Genomic DNA, 19433 nt, shown 5'->3' on the forward strand with positions numbered 1-19433 from the left:
AGCATGGACAATGACTGAGTCATATTTGTACTTTCCTTGCAGTGACCTGAGTGCTTGTGTTATGTGGCGGATCCTAGCCCGACAGGCTGCTTACCGTGACCCTCTCCTTGTTCAGCCTGGTGAGCGGGACGTCAGTGTGCCTGACGATAGTCACCTATTACAAGTGTATCAGGTGTGTTGTTTAGTCTTAAGGGCTGTGACTGCTCGGTACACTGGCTTTGTGAGCTATGTGTTGCACGTGTTTTGTTTTGGGGTAGCGGTTGCTTGGGTGTCTGCTTTGGAGGTGTCTGCTGCTTAGGCAGATAAAATCTCAGGACATTTGCCATTTTTTTTATTTTTTGTCAGGACACAACTGCCCAAAGAGGGACTGTCCCTCGCAAAGTGGGACAGGTGGTAACCCTAATTGAACTATGCTGACTCATTTGTAAAATTACTTGGTAATTATACAGTCTGAATAATTCATTACAATATTTCAGTTTGTTATACTGTTCCATTGGTAACTCGTCAGTGCTGTCTATACTAGGCAAAATGACTCAAAAGAAAGGGGTGTTAAAATCTGTAGTCTAGTGAACGTCCATCAAACTAATATGAAACGGAGGTCAATATGTATATATAATATATATTGATTGTGGCCTTTTCCAGTAGGTATCTGTCTGCATGTCTGTCTGTTAACTGACTATGTAAGCTAGTCTGTGAACATCTCAGTGCATTCGTGCTTGAAGTGTTTGAAGCATTCCTGAATTTCACAATTGCCTGTTGCAATTACTGAAGTAAGCATCACGAGTGCAAATTACATACAAAACAAGGCATTATGACAAAAAATACTTTTTGCCTTAATTAAATAAACAAACCAGCCACAATTAAAAGGTTTTTAAATATATTTAATAATAAACAATAAAAAGAATAAGACAATATTCAATAACTCAATGAATAAAGTGACACAGTTCAGAATTGCAGGAAATACATTGCAGGACAATCTCAAAATACAGAAAACATCTACTAATCTTGCTATATTGCAATCTGTCCCTAAGGGAGGTTACTTATCTCTCAGAAATGTGCCTAAGCCCTGGAACTGGAAGTCATAAAACAGTAGTAAACAGTTTTACATTTGAAACCTGTCATTTTGTCTGTTTCCACACAAAAGAACTTCTGGCTGCATTGTAGACATCCTGTCTTGTTGATGAGATAACGCAGTCGTAAAACAATTCACTTCATTTGCTACCTAGCATTTGGCAAAAACTCCTTCTCTATCAATACAGACAGTTATAAAACAATTCACTTCTGTTCTTACTGTTGTCAAATTTAACTCTTTATGTTCCAACTTCTACCTTACAGCACACATCTGCATAGGTACAGTTACAATACACACATCTCTGTTCTTTCCCAGCAGGGTACACTGGTTACATTCTTGAAGTTCAGTACAGAACATACAGTTCAACACACACTTCTGCACCAATAGTTTAATATACACATATGTATAGTTTTTTTTTTTTTTACATTTGTAAGACAAGCATAGGAAGCATATTAATATTCAAAAATGACACACAGAATTATGTACATTGTACAAAATAACATCTAGCTGGGCTGGCAGCCTCACAACCGCTTTACCCAAAACTTTGGCCCAAAAGGGATGATGATGCATTTGTTGGCATTCGGCTTGCGGTCATGTGTATGGCACCAGTCATTTGTTTGGGTGAGACCCTCTTATTCAGAATTGTTTTATTAAGTCAGTGATGTGAATTCTTTACTTTATTCATTGCAAATTTGTTGGCTTAATGTTGTGGATTGTAATACTGTAGGGCTGCTAATGTTGACATTTTACCTACTTTGGACGGCTGGAGTGGTTTTCTTAGTGTGAACTGGGAGTACAGTAGTAGTGAATTAATGACAGTGTCAGTGTGTGCCAGTTTTTTTCATTGCAAGTGAATGACTTTTCTTGGGTAGCATGCAAAGTACACAGTATTTAACTTGAAACTTGATGGTACAGCTCTGATTATGTCATTGAAAGCTGCCATTCTTGTAGCAGTAAGAAACTGTTGATTACATGCAGCTAACCATACATGTTCATAGCTCTATCGCAGTCCATCTGAATTTCATGAATTATGAAGAACTTTTCAAAATGCCCAGTATTACTGGCACAGAGTACAGACCAACAGTCACAGTAAATGTGATGTGCTTTATGCGTAATGGGTGTTTTGAAGACTAATGGCATTAGTACTACAAATGAAACAAAGTGCCTCACTGGCCCTCATATGTAATCTGCCCAACAGGATGGGTAACTGTAAATTCACCCCAGGGATATTTTTGTGTTATTTTGCAGATGTGAAATGATCCCTTGAACACCATTAACATATACTACTACAAGTATGGATAGTTTTAATTTTTATTTCCTTATTTTTTAATGTAAATTGTTAGCCATTGTTTTAAAAATTATATAACTAGGAATAAAGTAGTTAAGTTACTCCTCTTTTACTTTTCAGATGGCTTCTACATCTGGTCAAACCAAAACCGTGAAACGCAAGATAGCGGACGAAAGAAGAGTCTTTCAGGAAAAATGGACTGATGAGTACTTCTTTGTTGAATCTCATAACAAAGCGCTCTGTCTCGTGTGCAGAGAAGTGGTATCCGTTTTCAAGGACTACAATTTAAAAAGGCATTATATTCAAACGCACCCCAAATTAAGTGAATTGCAAGGAGTGTCCCGTCAACAGAAAATATCAGAATTAAAAAAAAGTCTTACATTTCAACAACAGCTGTTTCGAAAATCAGCTACTCAACCGGATTCTTTACTGAAGGCAAGTTATGTTGTAGCAAATTTAATTGCGAAAAAATCCAAGCCATTTGCCGATGGTGAATTTGTTAAAGAATGCCTTGAAAGTGTAGCAGACATAATTTGCCCTGAAAAAATCAGAATTTTCTAAAATCAGTTTATCACACCAGACAATCGCAAGGCGTGTGGAAGATATAGCCAAATCTATTGAAAATATGTTGGAATCTCGATTGTGCAACTTTCAAGTATTACTCCATAGCTTTGGATGACAGCACTGATATTACAGATACGGCACAACTTGCCATATTTATTCGTGGTGTTGACAACGATTTCAATATTACTGAAGAACTGGCCTGTATGGTTCCACTGAAAGACACAACGAAGTCTGCTGATCTGTACAAGGCAGTAAAAGAAACACTGGCAAGATTTTCCTTGACCATCACAAACCTGTCTGGCATAGTAACTGATGGTGCTCCAGCTATGGTTGGAAAGAGGGAAGGACTAACAACACTGATGGAAGAAGATGCAAAACAGATCAGTAATGTGCGCTTCATGAAGTACCACTGCATTATACATCAAGAAAATTTGTCTGCACAGACTTTAAAATGGAAAATGTTATGAATGTTGTTGTTAAAACAATAAATTTCATAAGATCCAGAGGATTAAATCACCGCCAGTTTCAGGAGTTTCTGACTACTTTGGAATCTACCTATGGAGACATCTTGTACTTTACTGCAGTGAGGTGGTTAAGTCGTGGAAAAATGCTGAAACGCTTCTATGACTTACGAGATGAAATAAAGTCCTTTATGGAGTTAAAAGGAAAGCCTGTACCTGAATTTGAAAGTGCAAGCTGGATGGCTGATTTAGCCTTCTTAGTAGACATCACTGCTCATTTAAACGACCTGAACTTGCGCCTCCAAGGGGAAAATCTATTAATAAATGACATGTTTCAAACAGTGACGGCATTTGAAATGAAACTGAAATTGTGGCACAGTCAGATTAAGAACAGCTTCATTCACTTTGCAACACTGTCTGAGCAAAGCCATGCAAATACTGAAAAATATGTGGCATTACTTAATAGTTTAGCACAGGAGTTTGAGAGCAGATTTCAAGATTTTAGAAAACACCAACAACAGTTCAGTATATTTGCTACTCCATTCTCAGTTGACATCGACATGTTGCCTGCAAACCTGCAACTGGAATGCATAGAATTGCAGTCAGATATGTAACTTAAAGAAAAATTTCTGCAAGCATCTTTATTTGACTTTTATAAGTTATACCTACCCAAAGAAAAATATCCATCACTTCACGAACACGCCCTGTTCATGACATCTCTTATGGGGATAACATACATTTGCGAGCAGTTTTTTTCTCGTATGAAGCATACAAAAAATAAAATCAGAACAAAAATTTCAGATGAGCATCTTGAAAATACTCTTCGCATCGCCACTACAGCTATCAAACCTGATATAGACGCACTGGTATCAAAAAGACAAGCTCAGTCTTCACATTAAAAAGGTTATGCTCATAATGTTTGTCTACTCTACTACACAAAAGAACAATCCTGACTTGACAGCCTGAACCTCCTGATATGGACACTTAAGTATAACAAGAACTAGGACCAATAAGTTTGAAGTCTGCAAAGGTCTGTGCCTGGCTGCACCCTTGTGAACTGGTTTCACGAATAAACATTGCCACTACTATTTTATTATAAAGTCACTTATTTGTTTAAATGTGAGAAATGCAGATTGGAGAGGCAACTGCAAAACAGCATGTGTGAGTTTACCTTGTGAAACTGGAGTGTGTTTTGGCATACTACCATGTTCTTTGTGTCTCCACAGTAAGTGGGTGAACCAAAGTTAAATTGTTGTACCATCTGTTAGTGACAGTGAAACAAATGTAAAAATAAAAATTGTTTTTTAAGAAGTAAAAGTGTCATCATTCCTGATATTGCCAGTGCCATATTTCGGGGACAGATTGCAAAGCTAGAAACAGAAGAATACATGAGCACTTTGGACAACATATGGCCATTAAGGACATGATGGAAGACATGGAAACCAGCAAAATCACAGGTATGATCTCATACAAATTGAAAGGTTTGTACCTGTTAATATTTTTACAAATAAACTTTACTAAGATGTTAGATTTAACTGTTTTTTAAATAATTAGAAAGAGATATTGAATTTTAGGGCAAATATTATGCATTTATTAATTTATTTATATTTATTAATTGTTCGAATTACCCTACAATACAGCCACATTAGTCCGCATAAACCAGTGCTTTTTTTAATGTGAGACCTTTTTTTTTTTTTTTTTTTTTTTTTTTTTTTTTTTTTTTTTGGCCCTCACCCGCCGTTTGCCCCCAGACCATTTTTGTTAACTCAATGCGGCCCTTGCAACTGAAAAGGTTGGACACCCCTGATCTAAAGACTAAGTATAAGGGATAGGGAAATAATGTTGACAGAGCCCTGTTCAACTATATGAGTGAAGCACAGCAGTGCCTAAACGAAAAAGAGGGCACAGCCCAAGAGCAACCGCTCCAACAACACAAACACAGCTAAAATCCACACAACAAGAGGGACAGCCATAAAAAATAACAGGAACAGATTATCTATCAATCAGAATATTAACTCCACGAAATATATCAATACCAATTGTCAAAAGACAGAAAAAAGAATTATACTGTCCCGAGCTCTCTGGAGAACTTGCAATCCATTGCAACGGCAAACTAGATCAGAGGTTAGTCAGAGAGCATCATGGGATAGGGGACTATGCCTCGAGCTACGCAGAGATCTTGAGCTTGGAAAGCGGCCGGCTCGGAGCCGATGGTTCGGCTCCGTACCCACATGTAAGAACAAACTGCGAGATTGAACAACTTCACATCTGTTATTTTTCCCTGGTCGTGGTTGAAAATAGTCCACACACCGGATCACCTAACTAACAGATAAAATAAGCACAACAAGAGGGACAGCCCTAAAAAATAACAGGAACAGATTATCTATCAATCAGAATATTAACTCCACGAAATATATCAATACCAATTGTCAAAACACAGAAAAAAGAATTATACTGTCGCGAGTTCTCTGGAGAACTTGCAATCCATTGCAGCGGCAAACTAGATCAGAGGTTAGTCAGAGAGCATCATGGGATAGGGGACTATGCCTCGAGCTACGCAGAGATCTTGAGCTTGGAAAGCGGCCGGCTCGGAGCCAATGGTTCGGCTCTGTACCCACATGTAAGAACAAACTGTGAGATTGAACAACTTCACATCTGTTACTTTTCCCTGGTCGTGGTTGAAAATAGTCCACACACCGGATCACCTAACTAACAGATAAAATAAGCATCAACAGTGTCACTTTCACCATTTCAGACAGCACTCCCTCTTGTAATCGGGCCATTTTAATCTGTATGAAACAGTACGCTTCAATTCATGTGAAAGGTTATTTTGTTGGAACTGTGGGGAACTATAAGCCATTTACAGGCATATGATATGGGAATTTACTAAAATCTTATGAGAGAAATAGTTACATGGGAAAAGGAAGCGACCTAGCATAAGAAAACTCACTGTCACTCCTCTTTGCATGTCTAAAGATTGCTGCATTTCCTCATCCTTCTGCCTAATTCAAGTACAGCTTGTCTCACTCTTGCTTGATTACAGAACTATTTATTCTCTGAAACTGTCTGAAAAGATATGCATAAAAAAAAACTGAAGAATTCCTTCATACCAAATTACAAATGGAAACGCACATCATCATCAGAATAAAAGTACAAGTTTGTAAAAGGATATCTAAGATAGTCTATAAAGATACACACCTGGTACTGTGATGCAGTAGCAAAAATCTCACCTTTACTGTCAGTAAATGTAACATCATTTGACTTGGCAAAATAAGGATATACAATGTGATTACAAAATAAAATATCAAAATATAAAGCACACTACCATTCAGCATCTAGGGACAACAGCAGACGATAATTTATACTTTGACAAGTGTGTTATCCATCACAGTCAAGAAAATAAAATTCTATAACCTATCTCATTTCTAAAGGGCAAATACAGTCACCCTAGGGAGACCACTGTACTGTTTTGTACCAAAGTGATCTAACCCACTACAGAATCTAATGTTGCATTTTGTAGCTTTTGCTCAAACCACCTGAGACAACCTGAAATGGTATACTGACAATTTACAAGGCAAATCACAGCAACAGAAAAACTACTCAAAAAAAAATCTTAATTGTCATGTTCTGTTTCTCACATTTTACTTGAAGATTATTTATGTCTAGTCTACTAGCCAATGTCTGATTCAGCTGTCGGAAAGTCTATTTTTGGATCATACTGCCAGAGAAACTAAGCAACAGACTGGGGAACAAAATACTAGAAAAAATAACAGAAAAAATACACATAATATTGCATGATGCCTTCCAAAATTATAAAACAGCTCCATCCTACCAGCTAAAGCAGTCAGTTAAGAGAGTCTGCAAAAACTATACAAATATACTTATGGTAAGAACACATTAGCACTGGGTTACAGCAATGAGGAAATCCTGAAAGCAAGTAGATTATCAGCTTGAAAATCAAACCTATTAACCTTATAAACCATTTCTAGAAATATCACTACATGGCATAGACACTAGTATTACATAAACAAAATTAAAACAGACACACACACAAGTATTATAATATAGTTACACTTGCATCCATTATACACATTCACACATACTGAAAAACAAACAAAAATAGCCAATACATGCGAGCTGTGTAAGAAGTAGATACACTGAGATCAGAAGACATGTTTAGGGCTGCAACCAAATAAACCATCTGGTTCAAATTCATGCTGTTCACCTACTCAATGAAGTACAGTCAACACATGTATTAATATATAAAGCATACATATTTGCTAATAGGACAACACAAGTTACAGTAGAAAAAAAGCTGAATAAAACAGACAGGCACGACTACTGATTAAGACAAGCAAAAAAAATCAACATAACAGAAACCAGGAATAGGCATGACGTTTACACCAACTTTCTATGCGACATGTGACTCCAAAAATATTATTTACTTAGCCACTTGTGTATTATGTGATGCCTACTATGTAGGCATGACATTGAGAAGGCTTAGGGATCGCATATACAATCATGTCTACGACATAAGGAAGGAGAACACTAGTAACGCATTGGCTAAGCATTGTCAGCAGTTCCCCAAACATCATTTTAAGTTTAGGGTTATTCAGATTGTGCACAATAATATGAGAGAAGGTGATGTCGTGGGGTCTTTAGAACTCCATGAGCTGAGATGGATTTTTAACTTCAGGTCTCATATTGAACCTGGTCTGAATTTAGCGGTCAGCATCCGACCAGCCCTATTGGGAGATAGATGAATTATTTGTTTTTAGGTGTTGGTTTTAGCTTTATTATTTGCATAAATATTACTATTGTATATAGTTATTGAATAAGCACTGTTGATTTGTTTATTCAATATAGTAATAAGTTCTTAGTTAGAATATTTATTTTATATATTAATATAAAAATATATACATATATTTTTATAAATAATGATTAAAACACATATTTTATGGATATTTAGATATAATGTATTATATAAGTATCGCCATGACGTTATTGGTGATTTATTTATCTTTAGTAACACCAGTATTATATTCATAATAGGTATTGTAAGGAAATAAGACAGGTTTATGAATTTATTATTGTTGGATATGAATTTTTGAATGGATTTCTTGTTTGAGCTATGCAATCTGAATCAGTGTTTGTTCTATGTTGACGGAAGCTCTTGGCTGCTTTAGAAAAGCGCTATGCTTTGTATGTTAAAGATGTTCTTCATATCTAAGCCTGATGTCACCCTGGTAATATCTCTTTAAATGACTTAATTAGACTTTAATTTGATGATAGAATTGATTAATTGGATGTATTTTTGATATATAAGGGATGAATTTTTAATTAATTGATGTAACCTGATGAAGCGCGCCATGGTGGTGCGTGAAAGCGCTTGTTCTTTATTTTAAAATAAACTGTTTTATACTCATCGTGGTGGTTCCCTGCAGTTTTTCTACAGAAACCAGGGACCAAAATGTATTCCTATCCCTTTCTCATGTCATCTACCTCACCAATCCATGCAAATAATGAGCAGCTTTAACTATAATCAACGCCTAGCATGAGAAAAAAATAGTTCAGTCAGGCTAAGGATTATGAAAAGCCAGCTCCACTACAGGATGAAAACTGAGCAAACAGATTCCTATGTTAACTGACAGGACTGATGTTAGTATGCACACGCCAAGAATGAGTTCACCTGCAACCACCAAGCTTGGCATACTTTATGAAATAGAATTCAGACACCTAGACATCTGCTGATGCTTCTGAGAGCTTAAAGGACAGTGCTGAAAACGTATGATGTGCCCATTTGGATTAAGTGAATGCCTGTTTTCAGCAAGGTGCTCACCTAATTTGAAGAGTTAACTTTTGCTACCTGACTTTTTATGTCAGTCAAAGTTTGGTATTGCTCAAATGTACTTAATGAGCCTGTATCAGAGAGCTGAATTCAGGAAGAACACTTAGCAAATGGATGGAATAAGGATAACAGAGCAGTGTTAATATAAAGCCACCATGCCAATAACCAATTAAACATGCACAGTTACTCAAAGAGCCAGACATGGTACAACACATATGGTTAAAAAATATTCTATGTCTCATCCTACACTGATGGAGTCTGAAAACAGATAGGAGATCTGAGAGTTTGTGGAAGTTTATGCACTGAAGGACAATTTGCAGCAGCAAAACAAATTAATCTTGGGAAATTGAAAAGCAGGTGCATGTTGCCCTTTTAATGAATGACGTCTTCTCTTGGTGAAACACCTAAACTTCCTGCACACCTCTTATTATATATAAAAATTAAAAATAAAGTAGCACTGGTTTTAGTATCAATGATCCTTTATTTTCATTATGTTCTCTTATCATAAGATCGGCCAATGCATTAATGCAAAGTCGACTAGTAGAGTAGAAAGTGTGCACTAAATGTGCCTCAACAGTCTTGGGGGAGGGGGGGGGGCATCCAGAATTTTGACATCTTTGTGGAATGAGGAAGAACAGCGCAAAGAGTTTAATGTTCCAACTTAAGTAAAGCATGACAGAGCTGAGTACATACTGATGAGCACAAGTGTACAGTGGGATCAATACCTTACTGAAGGTGTCGTTCCATCCTTTCTGAAAATCATGGAAAGCATCGTCTTGCTCTTCATTTACAAGCACCATCTGTAATGGCCCTGCAGGCTTCATTACCTATAAATGAATATATAATCACTTTTAAAACTGTAATATACACATATCAATTCAACTGTATGACAATGATGCTAAACAAAACTTCCAAGAAAAAAGGCATTCAGTTAATACTTCATTCATGCATTTCTGAACACAAGCAAATAACTGCACTCTCAGCTACTTAAAATCTGTTAACTCTAGTCAAGCAGGAAATTACAGTGGTGCAAGCTAAACCATAACAGTAAATGTTCAAATGATCCCTGCTGCAGTTGTCTTAGCTACATAGGTTATATCCTGCCAAAGATAACAGATGGCCAGCTTCCAAAGCTTCAGGGTACCTTCAACATGCCCAAACTGGCAGGCAGCTTGAGCTGAGCTGACTGAAATACATAAGTTTCGACACAAAGCCCTTCAGAGCTTTCCTGCCAGCAGACGGTGGAGGCTAAGCCCTGAAACGAAAATACTGGGAACAACAACAATTAATTGTCTACAACGTGGAATAAAAAAAAGAACACACAAAAAAACAAGGGCGTGGAGGGAGGGATCGGCTACTGCAGCAATGATCATTCAGACATCTACTGTCATGGTAAGTTTTATTTACACAACTGTACAATTGTTCATCACATTGAACACTGCTGCAACAGCCTTGGCTATATGGGTTGCTGTTGTTGTGGCTATATGGGTAAATGACCTTAAATAAGTATATTTGGGAGGTGGAAGGAGGAGTCCAGGAGCCTCTGGAGGATGGTCCTTTTAAAGCTTGATCTGGACCTAGAGAAGGAATAAAGCTTATAGTGCTTTGTAAAAGTATGTACAGAGGACCAAATAGCTTCTAGAACAGTTCTAGAATCCAACCCTTTACAATCAGCTATAGATGAAGCCATGTCCCTTGTAAATGTAATAGCTTTAGACTACCATTTGGATATAGTCTGCTCTGACACAGGCTGCCCCTTCTTTTTACCTTCACAAGAAAGGAACAGTTCATCTGAAGATCGGAAAGATTTATGTCTGTAAGATAGTATCTCAGCTGTCTGCAAATATCCAAGGTATGGAGTTGCCTTTTGCCCTCAATTTTAGGTTTAGAAAAGAAAGGGGGAGAGGGATAGTCTGACTTAAAATAAACTTGGATACCATGTTAGGCATAAAAGAAGAATTAGTTCTCAAAGAAACCCTATCCCTATGGAAAATGAGACAGGGATGACTCACTCTAAGAGCTTGCAACTCAGAAACACTTCTTGCAGAGGTCAGAGCAATCAGTAAAACTGTCTTCCATGCTAAAAAAAACTCAAGTTTGCCCGATTAAAAGGTTCAAGTAGAACAAGTGTTTGTTTCTGCAACACAAAATTAAGATCCCAAGGAGGAGCCACCAGTTTTCTTGGAGGCCTGTTATGGAAAACTCCTTTCAAAAAAATTGATATGAGACAGCATTTAAAGAGGAGGATCCATGAGCAGACATGTTGAACCTTGGTAGAGGAATAAGAAAGACCATAGTATAGTAACTCACACAGATATTGTAGAACCAGAGACCAACTAGCCCTGAATACATGTTGGTTATTTTGTCGTCATCAGATAGAAAATCGTTTCCACTTGCTAATATGTGATTTTCTAGTACAAGGCTTTCTTGCCTCCTTTAGTACCTGCTGCATTTCCTCAGTAAACAGAAACCTAAAAGGAATTAAGACCCATCATCCAAGCAGTCCACTGAAGTTGGAGTTGGCTGATTTGGGGGTGTAGCAACCCCCCCCCCTTTTTATGAATAAATCCAGTCTGTGAGGAAACTTGTAACTGTCCCTGGCCATTTCCAAAAGAAGGCAGAACCACAGTTGACTAGGCCGGAAGGGACACTGCAATGATCTTGGGAGGATTCCTTCAAAATCTTCAGAAGTACCCTGTATATTAGTAGAAAGTGTGGAAAAACATACAGGAACATTTCTATCCAAGGAAATAAAAAGGCATCAGTCTTCCAGGCCTTCTTGCATTGTGTCTTGCCAGTTAATTGTTAAGAGAAGAGGCAAAAAGGTCTACTTCAGGAACTCCCCACAGATGGATAAAAATCTTGGAAGATCCCTGATCTAGTTTCCATTCAAGAGGGTCTGCCTTGGTCCTGCTCAGCTTCTCTGACACACAATTTTGCTCTGACAGAAGACAGAATGCAAATAGAATGAGCTATAATGTGAAGCTGTACCCCAAGCTAACATGGCTAGTCTGCAAAGTGGGTATGACCTGGTTCCCCCTTGCTTGTTGATGTGCCACATGACTGTGGTCCTGTATGCAACCACCTGAAAAAGGTCCTGGGGACCAAAAGCGGTTCACAGAGTTAAGCGTCTTTCCTATGTGGAGTCTTGCCAGGGGTATCATGGGAATCATTGACACCTTGAGAGCCATGATCTACAGGTATTCCCATTCAGTGAAGGAGGTTAGAGAGGGAAACCTTAGGAATAGATCCAGATAAAGATGTATTTTCTTTCCTGGGGTAGAAATGATCATTGAAATGAAGTGATTAGTTGACATCCCAGGAACACAATCCTGTGTGGAGGAGTCAATTACTTTTGCATGATCTCTTCGAATCCCAGCTTGTAAAAGATCTCTCACACAACAGAAAGGGATTCCGGACTCTTTGAAAAAGACTCAAAGATTAAGTAAGTCGTCTAATTATGGAAAAATGTAGTTGCCCTGCAGCCTGCAATGGACTAGACACTTGTGAACACTCTTGGTGCAATAGACAGTTTGAAGGATAAGGCAGCAAAAAATGTAATCCAGACATACAAGACCATAAGAAACATCCTAAGTATGGATGAATAGGGATGTGATGAGAATCTTTTAAGTCTAGTGGTGTCAGGAAACTTGAAAGAGGAAGAGGAGTAACAGGTTGTGAAGTGACATTTTCATCTGGACACTATCCTATGATAAGTTCATAGGTGTTTACCAGGCTAATAACCACAGGGGCCTTTTTAAGCCTGTTCATGCATCCCAAATCTCTGACAATTTCTGATACCCTTGATAAGTGTAAGCAGGGGCTTAGGAGATCAAACATTTGCAAGCAGAGGCCTGGGAGATGAACCATTTACAGGCTGCCTGTGTCCGTCAGAGACAGGTACCAAATCAGGGATGACTTTCCTGTTCACCATCAGATTGTCCAAGCTGCACTTTTGGTTTAGGGAGGAACTCTGCTTCACATGGATGGGGAGCCTGTTCCAGAGAAGGGGTAGTCTCTGGGATACATACCGGTCTCTCCAACAGGTCCTATTTATAGCACAGGCAAGGTTTAAGTTTTGAGAATGGGTAATTCTGGTGCTGTTTATTTTGCAAAAATGCAGAAGTCCATCAGAGTGGGGTCTGAAACCGCCCTGTATTCCAAGCATAGATCTTCTCTCAACAGCCTGCAGAAGACAGAATACAGGGATAGGGCCTTGAGGCAGTCTGCACAGGACATGTTGCTTATGCCCTATATTCTTGTAATGAGGAAATTCTGTGGACATTCCAGTTGCTGGATATGCCTGGTTAGGTACATACCAAAGGTGGCATTGTAAATCAATGATGGATCTGATGAATGCCGAATACAGTGAAACAATGACTTCCTTGGACCTAGATGCCATACCTTTGTTTATAAGTTGCACAACATAAAATGATTTCCTCACTACTGTAGACATGTGATGGTCAAAGGCTAGATTACTGTGTGTGCGCCTCCGAGTCCCCGACTACTGGGTCAACTCTAAGGGGTGTGTTGTCAATATGAGAGTTACCAGGGTAGATGACTTCCCAATGGATACTATTATGCATTTCTTGGGAATGTAGTTCATGGCTCTGACACTAACTGTATGTCTGTGTCATCCCTTTCTGGATAACATTTGTGTCAGTGTAGGATTCAATGACAGCTCCTAATTTGCAATCTGCAAATTTAGTCAGCCAGAGGCCATTAACATTGGCCTTGACTTCAGAGAAGTAAATGCCAAAAAGAAGCCGTCACAGCACCAGTCCCTGATGGACTCATTTGTGACTGGCCTCTCTGTAGAGGTGGACTCCCCAATTCTAACTTCCTGTCTGTGAGCCAGTTGGTTATCCACCGGGTGACATAAGTTTTTGTACCCAACATCCTGAGTTTGTCAACAATGCTCGAGTGTGGTATTGTGTCAAATGCCTTGGCCAGGTCAAGGTATGCAGTGTGAACCATTTAGCCCCTATCTATTGCTTTGGTGACCTTCTCAAAGAAGTCCACCAGACTGAATAAGCATGACCTGTCCTTAACTAAACAAAACTGGGTTGGGTCCAGTGTCTGGAGGTTTACTATATCATTGATCATTTCTATAATTCTTTCCAAGGCTTGGCATATGAGACTAATGAGATTTATAGGTGGTGTAGTTTCCAGGGTCTGTAGATGGCCCACCTCTATACAGATGGATGACTGTTCCTGTTCTTCATTCATGAGGCACAAAGCCTGTTTGGAGGCTACAGTTAATACAACAATTCCAGAGGGCCCAACAGGTCATGTTTCATTTATTTAGAAACTGGGATACTGTCGGGGCCCACCGATGCAATGTTCTTGACCTTGGGGACAGCAACAAGGACCTGTTCCCTAGCGATAGCAGGGAGAGTTATATTGATGGCATTTCCATAGGGAAGTTTGAAGGGGAGAGGGGGTAAAGTTGGAGATGAATTTGTCAGCCAGTAGGTATGCTATATCTTCTGCCTCAGTATTGGTGGCTCCATTTACAATGACATGCAACTACTAATATGCTTGTATAGTGTTTGTTCTGTATGGGCAGCAGTGCCTCTCAGGGTTTTTAGGAGCTTCCAATTTTGCCAGGTTATCACTTAATCACAAACAGGTTTTGGAAAATGATCCAGAAACGGTCTTCAGGAATTTTCCCTTTCTTTGGCAGTAGGAACATCCTTTAAAAAAAAAAAAAAAAAAAAAAAAAAAAAAACCTCTTCCCCACATGGGAAGGAGGAACTGGTTCCATCACTTCTTTGGATAGCATGTGATAAGGAACCAGTGGAAACAAGAGTCTGGTCTGGGGGATAAGGAATGACTCCCTGGAAAGGAAGAATTTCCTCTCATTGCCATCTGTAACCTTGATGAATGACCTTCAGAACCCATTTGTCTGAAACTATCTGTTGCTAAAGAGAAAAATGCAGATAGACACTTTTGGGAAGAAAAAGGGGCCTGGTGGGATGGGTTCACACAGTCTCTTGAATAATCATTCAGACCTATTGGACTGTCCTTAGTTTTGGACGGTTCAAGACTTCTTTTTGAAACCCTCTTGCAATTTCTTAAACATCTGTTTACCTGTATGTGAAAAGACTGTTCCTTCTGTTTTTTTGCCAAAATTGGATAAGAACATAAAAAAAAAATCCCTTGGAAAATCTGAAAAAGGAGGACTGAAAGATCTTAGAGATTCCCTAGATCAGCTTGCCCCTTTTGTCACGTTTTTGATCACCTCTGCAGCAGACAGGATAAATACTAAATGTTTATCCAAGAAAGAATATAAAATCTCATTTATCATCATCTGGGAGGTTCTGAAAATGCAGCCATGCAAACCTCTTCTCTTCAGAACTACCACTGGCCACAGCCTTGTAAGAAGTATCAACAGAGTCCTACACACACTGTAAAACAATGAGTAGCGGTGTGCAAAAGAAGAAACTGAGTTAATTAAAGCAGATTTTCCTCATAAGAAACTGCAGATAAAACATTCCTCATAAATTCACAATTTGTCAGAACAAACTAACACAGGTACATGACAATTCAAACATCAAAGTTGCAGACGTACACACGTTTTCCCCCATACCTATCAATGATTTTCCATCTGGAACTAAGCACATGCTTAGCAACATTGAGATCACCTAAAGCTATAGCTGCTGGGTTAGGTTTAGGAAAAAAAAAGTATATAAAATTTTAAAATACTGAGGAAATTTATACATCCCGTCTTTTCAGGGACAGCTGGCTATCAAGAAAATTGCAAGTAGTAATACACATCCTCAAACAAACAGGATAGGAAGAATGGATGTAGGTTCTGGAAAATTTTTAATATCTTAGTATTCTTGAGGGCTGAGAAAAATCAGCCTTCTCCCACTGAAAACACTGGCATACTAGCAATAGTCTCAGAGAAAGAGACACCTCCCGCGGAATCAGAAACAGAGCTCTCCTTAGAGCCTGAATCAGAAATCTGAGAGAGAGAAAAACACATGTATCCATCACTACATCTTTCTGTTCAGAATCTTGAATCTCTTCAGGGAAATAGGAATCACTTTTGTTAACCAGAAACTACTTTAAAAGAACAATCAATAGCCATACTTAAACACTAGCCATACCCAGTAAACTACTCCTATCCAAAGTAAATTGAGGGAGGAGTAAATACAGGTTTGGTTTCAATTTCTTTTTGACAGAACAAATGGGGCCAACAGTTTTACTAATGGCAGCAGCAGCTTCCTCAGGGATGGATACAGCAATCGCAAATAAACTAAAAATTTAAACACAGGTGGAAAAACTTAGAAGATACACAGATAAATATAAAAACAAAATAAAAACTCCAGCAAAGCTAGAGCTTCCAATGAGTGACCTCCCAAACCTCTTGCATAAGAGGCACATGGGATATATGCAAATGATCCTTATGAACATCAGGTGTTTCAGCTAATTGGCGATTCTGAATGCCCATGACTTGTTTTGTCTTTTTACTGGACAATTTCAGGCCAATAAAGCCAAACCCCATTAGCTGTGGATCTGCATATTTCGGCCTTTTTATGACCTTGTCAGCACAAGCACAGTGTTTGACTAAGCATTAGAAACACAGGGCTGTTATACCCAGCTGATGTCCATTATCATTTGGGTTACTGCAAAAATATCCCAAACAACAAACTAAAACAATGCGTGAGAAGGTCACTGAAAAACCAATCAGTAAAAACAAAATGAAAACTCCAGCAAAGCTAGAACTTCCAATGAGTGACCTCCCAAACCTCTTGAATCACAGATTAGCTGAAACACCTGATGTTCATAAGGATCATTTGTATATATCCCATGTGCCTCTGATACAAGAGGTTTGGGAGGACATTCATTGGAAGTTCATTGTTACAGATAAATATAAAGGAAAAGTACATAATAAGCAATTTATTGATGACTCAAAAAAGGTTTATAGAGAACTGGGAAAGAAGATAAAAGGAACTGAAAGACTACCAAAAAAAGAGGAAGTAGATACATTTTTGGAGAAGTATCTATGAAGATCCTGTGGAACATAAAGATGCTAAATAGATAGAAGAAATAAAAGAAAGAATAAAAAATTTAAAGATGCAGGATATGAAATGGGATGAAGTAACAGCCAGAGAGACTGAAACAAAGTTAGGAAAAGCCTCTAACTGAAAATCCCAGGCCCAGATACAATACCTAACTTTTGGTTAAAAGTATTAATATTTTTGCACAAGGATTTAGCCATGAGTAAGAACTATTTATATGCGTATCCAACACCAACCTGGCTAAAACAGGCAAAACAAAGCTCCTTCTTAACAGTGAGCCTTGCAAGCTACCCTAAAAATTATAGACCAGTAACTCGCCTTCCGACAACGTATAAACTATGCACGGGAATTGATGCTGACAGGGTTTACAGTAATTTAGAAGAAAACTCAATTATGGCAGTAGGACAAAAGGGCAATAAAAGAAAGTCATACAGAACAAAAGATCATTTGTTGTTAAAGTCATACTGGAGAACTGTAAAAAGGAAGAATTTAAGTATGGCATAGATTGACTATAAAAAAGCATTTGATAATATCTCACATTCATGGATAATAGAGTGCTTAAAAATGTTTAAGATACGCCCTACACGGATGGAATTCATCACAGTGACCATGAAACAGTGGCAGACCACTTTGAAATTAAGCCATGATAAAGGACAGATTATTATCCCAGGGATAAAAATTCAAGGGGGGGGGGGGGGTATTTATTTATTTATTTTACATTTGTTAACCAGGGGAGTCTGTCTGGCCCAGGGGACCTTCAGCAGAGGCCCGGGAAGAAAAGCTCCACAGAGAAAGACAAATTACAAATACATTATGTGTTTAAACAGCATCACAATACATAGAAAGTTTAGGAATAACATATTTTACATTGGTATTAAGACAGTACAAATGTAGGGAAACAAAATGCATTCATTAATAGTAATAGATAACATTCCAAAGTATACATATGTGGATTGAAACACAGTACACTACTTAGCATAGTACATTAGATTATTTTTACAATACTAATACTAATTAAGACCGTTTCAGCAGAGGTAGGTAAACCTCTATTAGTTGTTGTGTCTTTCGGCTTTTCCCGGTTAGGGGTCGCCACAGCGGAACTCCGGTCCGCTAATGATTGGCAGTGGATTTTTACGTGCCAAGTTGCCAGCCCTGATACACAACCTTCAACGAAGGTATGCCCATTCACGCATGTCTCTACACAGAAGACGCTCTAGCTGAGAATCGAACAGGACGTCTTACTGGGAGGCGACAATGCTACCGCAGCACCACCACCACAGTCTGTGTTACTGCCAATTGTTACTGGAATAGTGATAGCACTAGCTTATGTCTTGGTTTACACTGTTGCAGTAATTTAACCTGAACAAGTTTAGTTCACCGTTGCTATTCTGCCTTGCCATTAACCTGCTTACTTAATAGCTTAGGCCATAGCTACAATTTGGCTCTTAGAAAACAAAGTCTAATGACTTTTCTTTTTATCGATGATTTAAATCTGTATAGCTCATCAGATGGGGAACTGAAAGCACAGCTGCAGGTTGTCAGAACTTTTTCAGATGACGTAAGAATGTTATTTGGTCTTGATAGGTGTGCAAAAGCAACCTTTAAAGCAGGAAAACTGCAGCACCAGGAAAACATCAGTTTGGGATAAGAATGTGATATATAAAAGAACTTGAGCAAGAAGGAGTGTATAAATATCTGGGGATTGATGAAGACTGAATAATAAAACATGAACAAATGCAAATAAAACTTAACAATGAATACTTTAGACGACTTAAATTAATTCTGAAAACAGCCCTGACATCTAGGAACAAAATCCAAGCTATAAACCAATTTGCTTTTCCTGTCCTAACTTACAGTTTTGGAATGACTGACTGGCCCAAAAACATGTTGGAAAGAATAGATAGGAAAACAAGGATACTTCATGCTCACCAAATGATTTATAAAAAAATCAATCTATACCAAGATTATATATTCCCCATTACCCAAGGAGGGATTGGCCTCCTTGAAATTGATTACATGTACAGATCTGTAATTGTAGGGCTCCAAATATCTGCTGACCTCACAAGACTCAAATGTAATGATAGTTTTTAAACATGAGGAGAAGAAATCAAAGATGACTTCTATGCTTAATTTAGCAGAAGTATATCAGCGTCAAGCAGGAATGGAAATC

At 38.3% G+C, this 19433-nt stretch overlaps 1 protein-coding gene across 2 annotated transcripts in view; it reads right to left on the minus strand.

Moving 5' to 3' along the window:
- WDR76 (WD repeat domain 76) overlaps positions 1–19433 on the minus strand; it is a 773733-nt gene that overhangs the window by 470586 nt on the left and 283714 nt on the right. For both annotated transcript variants that reach the window (XM_044077715.1, XM_044077713.1), the window contains exon 6: positions 9959–10060. In XM_044077715.1, coding sequence (XP_043933650.1) covers positions 9959–10060 — 102 coding nt within the window. The remainder of the gene's footprint in view (positions 1–9958; positions 10061–19433) is intronic.

Source organism: Protopterus annectens, chromosome 7.part0 (genome assembly GCF_019279795.1).
Source record: "Protopterus annectens isolate FY-2018-M chromosome 7.part0, PAN1.0, whole genome shotgun sequence".
NCBI lineage: Eukaryota > Metazoa > Chordata > Ceratodontiformes > Protopteridae > Protopterus > Protopterus annectens.